Raw genomic sequence first — 10,005 nt, 5'->3', positions numbered from 1 at the left:
ACCCCTGTTCTCCTCCTCATCTCCCTACACCTGTTCTCCTCCTCAGCTCCCTACCCCTGTTCTCCTCCTCAGCTCCCTACACCTGTTCTCCTCCTCAGCCCCACACCCCTATTCTCTTCCTAATAGCCCTCCTGGTTATCTGCGGCAGAGAGCAGATGTTGCAGGAATGTGTGGTTTGCAGCTGCAACACTGCCGGCTGCATGTTAATTGCATTGGCAGGTCTGAAAGACGGCCCTGTCTGTGATTTAGGGCCACGCTGACAACCATTCTGCAACTCTTTATCTGGCTCTCTCAAAAGGTGCAGGTTCTTAATGGCAGCTTTGGTTAGTGGCTTCATCTTAAAGAGGTTGTGTGTCTGTACAGTACGTCTAAAATACATATTTTCCAGATGTTGAAAATTCGTATTTTACAGACGTTGAAAATGTGTATTTTCCGGATGTTGAAGGCTCAAACCAATGTCCGCGGATGTGGAAATCAATGCCGGTCCGCACTACAGTGTTGCCTGAAATTGAATTGTATGAATGCCCAGCTATATGGTAAGCCTACCGTTTGTACAACACCCCAAAAAAGACATCCAAAAGACATCGGCTTGTGCTTACTGGGGTGTAGGCCCACCACTTGTAAAACGGGCCGTTGCATTGGTTTATTAGTCCTGATTCCTGTAATGAATCAATMTGGCTATTTAAACACTGAATATCAGCTACCCAACTGTATCAGGAGTTATTATGAGCCTATTTGCAATGTGTTTACACAGCGGGAAATCCAGAAGTATTTTATTTTTCCCTATGATCAGCTTGTCAAAAACTGAGGGATATGTCGTGGCAGAATCAGATTTAGCTAAGTAACATGTTATTTTCATCATATGCTTGTGAGATACTTGTCATTAGAATGGGGCCAAAGAGGGGAGAGGTCAGGCTTGTCTTCATATGTCAATGTATATGTTAAACCATGTGGTGCTATGTAGAATATCAGAAGGGGAGGAGGACAGAGTGGAACGTTGTTTTCTTATGGGAACGTTGTTTGTAACTATTCGTAAACCATGTGACGGGATGGCGTTATTAATGGGGAACCAGTTAGTTATCTCATACAATGTCTGTACGCCAGTCAGTCACTCCCTACTTTTCTCATAGTGGGAAGGGCGTTTGGCAGTGTTTGGAACCATTGTATTTCCCTCTGAGGTTGCCCCTTATCTTGACCTAGTATTTGACCTAAGGCGCTCACTGTCTGATGTTTTGAGTTTGGTCCAGGTTTGCGGAGTATCTTTAGAAGTTGACAATTGATATTATGCATGATAGTAATGTTTGGAAAAGACAGTTGAAGTATCAAGCATGAGATTGATACCTTTGTCTTGGGATATCAAAACTGAAGATGATTTATAGCTGATGCTGCTAGCGATAGGATACTCCTCTTTCGGGTAAAGGATTCTTGTAAGTTGAGAGGGGGTGTATCTTGGGCCTATAAATGAAACTAAGAATTGTTTTGTAAAGGACTTCTCAGAGAATTCATTTTATAGACACTGAATTGATCTGAGAGTCATTTAAAAGGGCTTTGGTGAAGCTGTGTATATATATTAAAGAATGGAATATATAATATAACTCTGACTTGTAAGTGGTTGGCTCTCTCTCTCTCTTTATTGAGTAATACAGGAAATTACCACGACAGATACAAACTTGAAACCACTGATCATGACAATGGGGTGAAACTCCTGGAGAACAGTTGTGATTGTTCATTTCATATTGTCCATTTTACTTTGACCAGTCCAGTTTTTAGGATATGTTGTTTGTTAACATAACTGCGCATTTTTGATTTGATTGAGCGCCATTAAGGTTCGGCTATTTGATCGAAGAAACCTGCATCATGTAAAAAGTGTCCGTCTCATTACATTGTCATCCATTTCATCTCCAACCTGTAGGCTACAGAAAAGACCACATACTATTTCTGCCATATCCTATATGTGCTACAGGATTTATGTTAGGTAAAAAATAAATACGAAACGTTGGTGGAGCTGCAGCAATGAGTTTCTCCAACATCACCTTGGAGAATAAAAATATTACCCGCCCCTGCCTTTGACAAAGTGGGCACTGCTTATCACAGGGTGTCATCAACACTCACCTAAAAAGCCTTATGCCACTGGTTGAGAGAAATTGTCATTGTTTTGGGGAAGAATTATGTGAGATTGTATGTGTTGTTGTTGGAGCTGAGTCTTGGTCAGTTTAGGTCAAAACGTTTTGCCCTCGTCAATCTTGCCGCCATAGGCGACCGCATAATCCTGCCTAATGAGCGGGCCGGCCTTGGTAGCTGTCCGGCGGGTGTGACCTCTGACCTTACCTCTTCTCTCCTGTGGTCTCCAGCAGGGCCTTACCGGCACAGCGCCTACGGAGGCAGCCCGAGCGGCAACAGCGGGCGTGGCGCCGTGACCATCCACTGTCTCCGCTGCCGGGAGGTCTGTAAGGGAGAGGTGGTTCGTGTGCAGAATGTCCACTTCCATGTCAAGTGCTTCACCTGCCAAGGTAAGACCCTCAGCCTTCTGTCTGTCCGTCTGCCTGCCCTCCATCCAGCCGTCTGTCCATCTGTCCGTCCGTCTGTCTGTCTGTCTGTCTGTCTGTCCGTGTGTCTGTTCTCTAGACATCCCTATCCTCCACAGTCTAGCAGCACTCTGCCAGTCCCATTAGAAACCATTAGCTATCAGAGAGAGAGAGAATCTGTCTCCCTGACACCCCCTGGGCTGCTCAAGGGCTGTGATCAGGAGAAAAGCACACCGCCTCAACAAAGGAATAGCAAGAGAAGCCTGCTGAGAGCTCTTCATGGTAGACAAGACAATGAAGACAAGATCAACTGCCAACTTGTAATGTTTATCTTATTGTTAACCTATAAATGAGTGTTTCATATTTTCAGGATGTTATTTTCTACTCGTGTTTCACCTAAGGAAGCCACTTGTAGTGCCTATAAGCAGCCAGAAGAAGAATAGGCAGGTGGAGGTGGGCCATTCCCTTCCATTGTCAGAAACCATTTCCAAACTGCCGGTGCTCACGTGGTCTTGTTTATTATGCAAGCTGTTGCTGTGGTAACGGTMTTAGGGGGCAACTTGCCTTGGATGCTGGTTACTCTCTCCGCCAGTATCAGCCAATAGGAGCCCTTCCTGTGTGCTCTGGAGCACAGCAAGGGGGTTGGCGTTTCCTCGCTACAACATATATAAATCTCCCTTCTCTTTCCTGCTCATTCTCTTACTCTGTCTCTATAGATCTCTCGTTCCCTCTCTCTCCTCTTTCTTTCATTATCTGTTCAGTTTCTCTCTTTGTCTCCCTAACTCTCTCTGTGTATCTCTCATTCCCTGCCCACAGTTTCTCTCTCATTCCCTGCCCACAGTTTCTCTCTCATTCCCTGCCCACAGTATCTCTCTCTCTCTGTATCTCTCATTCCCTGCCCACAGTATCTCTCTCTCTCTTTATCTCTCATTCCCTACCCACAGTTTCTCTCTCATTCCCTGCCCACAGTATAGTATCTCTCTCATTCCCTGCCCACAGTTTCTCTCTCATTCCCTGCCCACAGTATAGTATCTCTCTCATTCTCCCTCTGTGATCCTCCATTCCCATGCCCACGGTATCTCTCTCATTTCTCTCTGTAGTCCTCATTCCCTGCCCACAGTATCCATCGTCCTCGTCTCATTCCCTGCCCACAGTATCTCTCTCTCTCTGCCCTTCCCTGCGCCCACAGTAGCTCTCTCCTCTCTCATTCCCTGCCACATATCTCTCTTCTTCCCTGCCCACAGTATCTCTCTTCTCTCATTCCTGCCCACCAGTATCTCTCCTCCTCTCCTTCCTGCCCACAGTATTCTTCTCTCTTCTTCCCTGCCCAGTAGCTCTCTCTCTCTCCCTTCCCTGCCACAGTGCTCTCTCTCTCCCTTCCCTGCCCAACAGTGAGCTCTCTCTCCTCCCATGTCCCTGGCGCCACAGTAATCTCCTTCTCTTCCCTGCCACAGGTATTTCTCTTCCCTGCCCACAGATCCTCTCTCTTTATCTGCTTCTTTTCTACCCACAGTATCTCTCTCTCTCTGTATCTCTCAATCGCTACCCACAGTATTATCTCTCATCCTACCACAGTTTTCTCTCTCATCTCCCTGCCCACAGTACTCTCTCATTACCTGCCCACAAGTATCTCTCTCATTCCCGCCCACAGTTCTCTCTCATTCCTGCCCACAGTATCTCTCTCTCTCGTGTATCTCTCATTCCCTGCCCACAGTATCTTCCCTCTGTATCTCTCATTCCCTGCCCACAGTTATCTTCTCTCATTCCCTGCACGTATCTCTCTATTCCCTGCCCACAAGTATCTCTCTCATTCTCTCTGTATCTCTCATTCCCTGCCCACAGTATCTCTCTCATTCTCTCTGTATCCTCTCATTCCCTGCCCACGGTATCTCTCTCATTCTCTCTGTATCTCTCATTCCCTGCCCACAGTATGCTCTCTCTCTGTACTCTCATTCCTGCCTACAGTATCCTCTCTTCTTTATCTCTCATCCTACCCACAGTTTTTCTCTCATTCCCTGCCCACAGTATAGTATCTCTCTCATTCCCTGCCCACAGTTTCTCTTCATTCCCTGCCCACAGTATAGTATCTCTCTCATTCTCTCTGTATCTCTCATTCCCTGCCCACGGTATCTCTCTCATTCTCTCTGTATCTCTCATTCCCTGCCCACAGTATCTCTCTCTCTCTCATTCCCTGCCCACAGTATATCTCTCTCTCTCCCTTCCCTGCCCACAGTAGCTCTCTCTCTCTCATTCCCTGCCCACAGTATCTCTCTCCTTCCCTGCCCACAGTATCTCTCTCTCTCTCATTCCCTGCCCACAGTATCTCTCTCTCTCTCCTTCCCTGCCCACAGTATCTCTCCTCTCTTCCTCCCTGCCCACAGTAGCTTCTCTCTCTCCTTCCCTGCCCACAGTAGTCTCTCTCTCCTTCCTGCCACGTAGCTCTCTCTCTCTCATTCCCTGCCCACAGTATCTCTCTCATTCTGCCCACAGTATCTCTCTCATTCCCTGCCCACAGTATCTCTCTCTTTATCTCTCATTTCCTACCCACAAGTATCTCTCTCTCTCTCTGTATCTCTCATTACCTACCACAGTATATTCTCAATCACTACCCACAGTTTCTCTCTCATTCCCTGCCCACAGTATCTCTCTCATTCCCTGCCCACAGTATTCTCTCTCATTCCCTGCCCACAGTATCTCTCTCATTCTCTTTGTACTCTCTCATTCCCTGCCCACAGTATCTCTCTCATTCTCTCTGTATCTCTCATTCCCTGCCCACGGTATCTCTCTCATTCTCTCTGTATCTCTCATTCCCTGCCCACAGTATCGCTCTCTCTCTGTATCTCTCATTCCCTGCCCACAGTATCTCTCTCTCTCTCATTCCCTGCCCACAGTATCTCTCTCTCTCTCCTTCCCTGCCCACAGGTAGCTCTCTCTCTCTCATTCCCTGCCACAGTATCTCTCTCTCTCTCTCTCTCATTCTCTACCACAGTATCTCTCTCTCTGTATCTCTCATTTTCTACCGACAGTATTTTCCTCATGTTGTCTGTTTTCTCTATTAGTACCAGCAGCATCCTCCACCCACACGCTTTCCTTCTTTGTGTCCTGCTGAGGCTAGTGAGTGCAGACTGAGAGCTGCCAGACTGAGAGCTGGCGTTGAGAGCTGCAGACTGAGAGCTGCAGACTGAGAGCTGCAACGACCTGAGAGCAGACTGAGGGTGCAGACTGAGAGCTGCAGATGAGAGCTGCGAGACTGAGAGCTGCAGACTGAGGGCTGCAGACTGAGGGCTGCAGACTGAGAGCTGCAGACTGAGAGCTGAGAGAGACTGCAGACTGAGAGCTGCAGACTGAGGCTGCAGACTGAGGGCTGAGCAGACTGAGAGCTGCCAGACTGAGAGCTGCGACAGACTGAGAAGCTGCAGACTGAGAGAGCTGCAGAGACTGAGAGGCTGCAGACTGAGAGCTGCACAGTATCTCTCTGTCTTTCCTTCGCCTGACCACAGTGAGCTCTCTCTCGTCTCATTCCCTGCCCACAGTATCTCTCTCTCTCTCTCTCTCTCATTCTCTACCCACAGTATCTCTCCTGCTTATCTCTCATTTTCTACCGACAGTATTTCCTCATGTTGCTGTTTTCTCTAATTAGTACCTAGCAGCACTCCTCCACCACACGCTTTCCTTCTTTGTGTCCTGCTGAGGCTAGTGAGTGGCAGACTGAGAGCTGCAGACTGAGAGCTGCAGACTGAGAGCTGCAGACTGAGAGGCTGCATGACTGAGAGGCTGCAGACTGAGGGCTGCAGACTGAGCGAGCTGCAGACTGAGAGCTGCAGACTGAGAGCTGAAGACTGGAGGGCTGCAGATGAGGGCTGCAGACTGAGAGCTGCAGACTGAGAGCTGCAGACTGAGAGTAGCTGCAGACTGAGGCTGCAAGCTGAGGCTGCAGACTGAGAGCTGCAGACTGAGAGCTGCAGACTGAGAGCTGCAGACTGAGAGCTGCAGACTGAGGGCTGAGATGCGAGAGGCTGCAGACTGAGAGCCAAACTGAGGGCTGCGGACTGAGGGCTGCAGACTGAGGGCTGCAGACGAGAGAGCTGCAGACTGAGGGCTGCAGACTGAGGGCTGCAGACTGAGGGCTGCAGACTGAGGGCTGCAGACTGAGAGCTGCAGACTGAGAGCTGCAGACTGAGAGCTGCAGATGACTGATGGGCTGCAGACTGAGGGCTGCAGACTGAGAGCTGCAGACTGAGGGTGCTGACCTGACGTCTCCAACTCCACCAGGACAGACAGACACCTCAGCTTCTGGCTGACCTGCCCTCCTCAGAGCCCCTCCTCCTACAGCTGTGGGGGATGGTTGGTTGTGTGTGGTGGTGTAGGGTTAAGTAGGGCTGGTGGTTGGTTGTGGATGATGTGGGTGGTGTGTAAGGTTAAGTAGGGTTGGTTGTGGGTAGTGTGGGTGGTGTGTAGGGTTAAGTAGGGCTGGTGGTTGGTTGTGGGTGATGTGGGTGGTGTGTAGGGTTAAGTAGGGCTGGTGGTTGGTTGTGGGTGATGTGGGTGGTGTGTAGGGTTAAGTAGTGCTGGTGGACAGCAGGTGTTTTTCCTAACCTGTCTCAGGTGTTTAGCTCAGAAACACAGTCCACCTGAGAGCTCACAATGAGCTGATAGTGTTCGACTGGCTTTCAGAACACATGTATTGTCATGGCTTTAGGCAGAGCGCACCATGCACCTGCTACACTAAGCATTTTCTCTTACACTGGCCACCATTAGTCCTCATGACATGTCTAATCTCCTCCTGTGTACTCTTCCTACACACAGCAGCGTTTTAGAAAGTAGTGTGGCAGCAGGAGTACTGTTGGTGAAAGTGAGCCTTTTAATCGAGCCAAGCCTCAACCCCCCCCCAGCCTCAACCCTCCCCCAGTGTTGGAGTGAGATGGAATTTGGGAAGGAAAAAAATATTTTGTAATAGACTCATTGTTGTTTGCTTGGGTTGTGTGGATGTCCTCCGTCAGTCTGTTGTGTCCTAGCTGGGAGGGAGACGGTGAGGGAGGATGGGACGTAGGACACAGTGATGCGCTGGGGAACATGCCATGCCAAGATGACAGCAGAGACAGCCTGTAGTGTTCCAACAGCCCATGCATGAAATAGATTTTCCCTCACCAAACAAGAGGCCATTGATGAGTCTTGTGGTGAACAAACAAGCCATCATCCCACACTAGGAGCCAGTTGCCGGATGAAAACCGGCCATTTTATACCCTAGCAGTGCATTTTATATCCTATCAGTGCATTTTATATCCTATCAGTGTGAGGAAGTGTGAGGTAATACATGACATGAGCACCTGGAAAGAACTGAGCATGTGGAAACAGAATCCCTAATATAGAATCCTGGAGTCAGCAGTCAGTAACCACAGTCAGCAGGTTCAAAACCAAATCAGCCTCTTAGAGCCAGTTAGAAGTTTACAGACTAACTGGCTATCAGGCTATCACTGGCCATCTGACTCTCTCTGTCTCTCTCTGACTCACTGGCTCTCACTCACTGGCCATCTGACTCTCTCTGACTCTCACTGGCCATCTGGGCTCTCTCTGACTCTCACTGGCCATCTGGGCTCTCTCTGACTCTCACTGGCCATCTGACTCTCTGACTCTCTCTGACTCACTGGCTCTCACTGGCCATCTGTGCCCTCACTGGCCCTCACTGGCTCTCACTGGCCATCTGGGCCCTCACTGGCCCTCACTGGCTCTCACTGGCTCTCTCTGACTCTCACTGGCCATCTGACTCTCACAGGCTCTATCTGGCCAACTCTGGCCCACTCTGGCCCTCTCACTGGCCCTCTGGCCCCCTCTGGCCCATTGTGGCTCTCTGGCTCTCTGGGGGGTCTCATCTCTCCAAGACAATAGTTACAGTTGTCATAGTAGGGTGGATTCTAGATTGTCTCTGTTAATCCAGTAGTCCCCTCTAGAACGCCACAGAGGTTGYATACAAAGTGGGAGGAGTACCAGTTAACATTGTCAGTGTAGCTGGTCTGTAAAGATATAGAGCGGAAAGAGAACAGAGAAGGCAAACGCCAGGTGTATGAGCAGCGGTGTGGAGGTCATCTGTCTCAGGAGAAGGCCTTAGATTTCAGGGTCGTTGTCGTCCTCAGGCAAAGAAGTTGGGCAAACAGAAAAGCAGAGAATGAGAAACTCTCAGCTTGCTGAATTGAAAATATGTACAGTATTAAACATACATCATTGGTTCCTGCAGATAAATGGAAAAGACTACTTCGCTTTGCTTCGCCATCTGAGGTTTTTATGTAGGACCATTTCTTCCTGGGATAGAAGTAATTACTTTATAATATTGATTCAGTAGTTTGCACTCAACAAGGGCTAATGATTCTCCGTTGGCCATCGACATTCTGTTTAGATGAAATCCTCCACAGTATAAAGTGATCATCTCTTAAGCGTACTGATGAATCAGCCAGTCTCTTCCAAATGGGTCTGTAGAGACTTCTCTCTTTGCCTTTTGTGTTTCCAGCTTTGAACCTCGCAGAACCACAGATCTCTGTTGTAGACAATGCAATCGCTTGTTAGTTAGTAGCATGGTCGGAGATGTGAGTGAGCATCCTGGAACAAACTCCAGGCAGTAGGAGAAGAGGCTGCTGGGACCTGGGAGTGAAATGGGATGAGAGGGAGAAAATTAATTTCTATACAAACAGTGTCTGCCAAGAAATGCGTTCCCATTATGCTCCACTTGTGAGGACAGTATGAGTGGTGCCTCTAGAATGGAGGCTGTGGCTGTGGGAGGGGAAAAGAGCTGGACCTGCCCACAGTGTCTCTCTCTGTCCTGGGGATATGGCTGTCTCTGTCTGTCCTGGGGAAATGGCTGTCTCTCTCTGTCCTGGGGATATGACTGCCTCTGTCTGTCCTGGGGAAATGGCTGTCTCTGTTTGTCCTGGGGAATTGGCTGTTTCTGTTTGTCCTGGGGATATGACTGTTTCTGTTTGTTTGTCCTGGGGATATGACTGTCTCTGTTTGTTTGTCCTGGGGAATTGGCTGTCTCTGTTTGTCCTTGGGAAACGGCTGTCTCTGTTTGTTTGTCCTGGGGAATTGGCTGTCTCTGTTTGTCCTGNGGCTGTCTCTGTTTGTTTGTCCTGGGGAATTGGCTGTCTCTGTTTGTCCTGGGGATATGGCTGTCTCTGTTTGTCCTGGAGAAATGGCTGTCTCTGTTTGTCCTGGGGATATGACTGTCTCTGTTTGTTTGTCCTGGGGATATGGCTGTCTCTGTTTGTTTGTCCTGGGGATATGGCTGTCTCGGTTTGTCTGTCCTGGGGAAATGGCTGTCTCTGTTTGTCTGTCCTGGGGAATTGGCTTCTCTGTTTGTCCTGGGAAATGACTGTCTCTCTCTTGCCTGGGGATATGACTGTTTCTGTCTGTCCTGGGGATATGACTGTCTCTCCTCCTTTTCCTCCTTGGGTCCCTGTTTTTTTTCCCCCCCTGGGGAAATAATGGCGCG

The 10,005-nt window shown here is 48.9% G+C and overlaps 1 protein-coding gene across 1 annotated transcript in view; it reads left to right on the top strand.

Annotated features, from left to right (window-relative positions):
* Positions 1-10,005, top strand: part of LOC111959076 (actin-binding LIM protein 3) — a 102,703-nt gene that overhangs the window by 5,891 nt on the left and 86,807 nt on the right. Inside the window, exon 2 of the mRNA XM_070437416.1 lies at positions 2,256-2,510. Within this exon, the coding sequence (XP_070293517.1) occupies positions 2,256-2,510 (255 nt within the window). The remainder of the gene's footprint in view (positions 1-2,255; positions 2,511-10,005) is intronic.

Source organism: Salvelinus sp. IW2-2015, linkage group LG35, assembly GCF_002910315.2.
Source record: "Salvelinus sp. IW2-2015 linkage group LG35, ASM291031v2, whole genome shotgun sequence".
Classification (NCBI taxonomy): domain Eukaryota; kingdom Metazoa; phylum Chordata; class Actinopteri; order Salmoniformes; family Salmonidae; genus Salvelinus; species Salvelinus sp. IW2-2015.
Note: the sequence above shows the minus strand (reverse complement) of the source record. Positions and strands in the feature narration are given on the sequence as shown.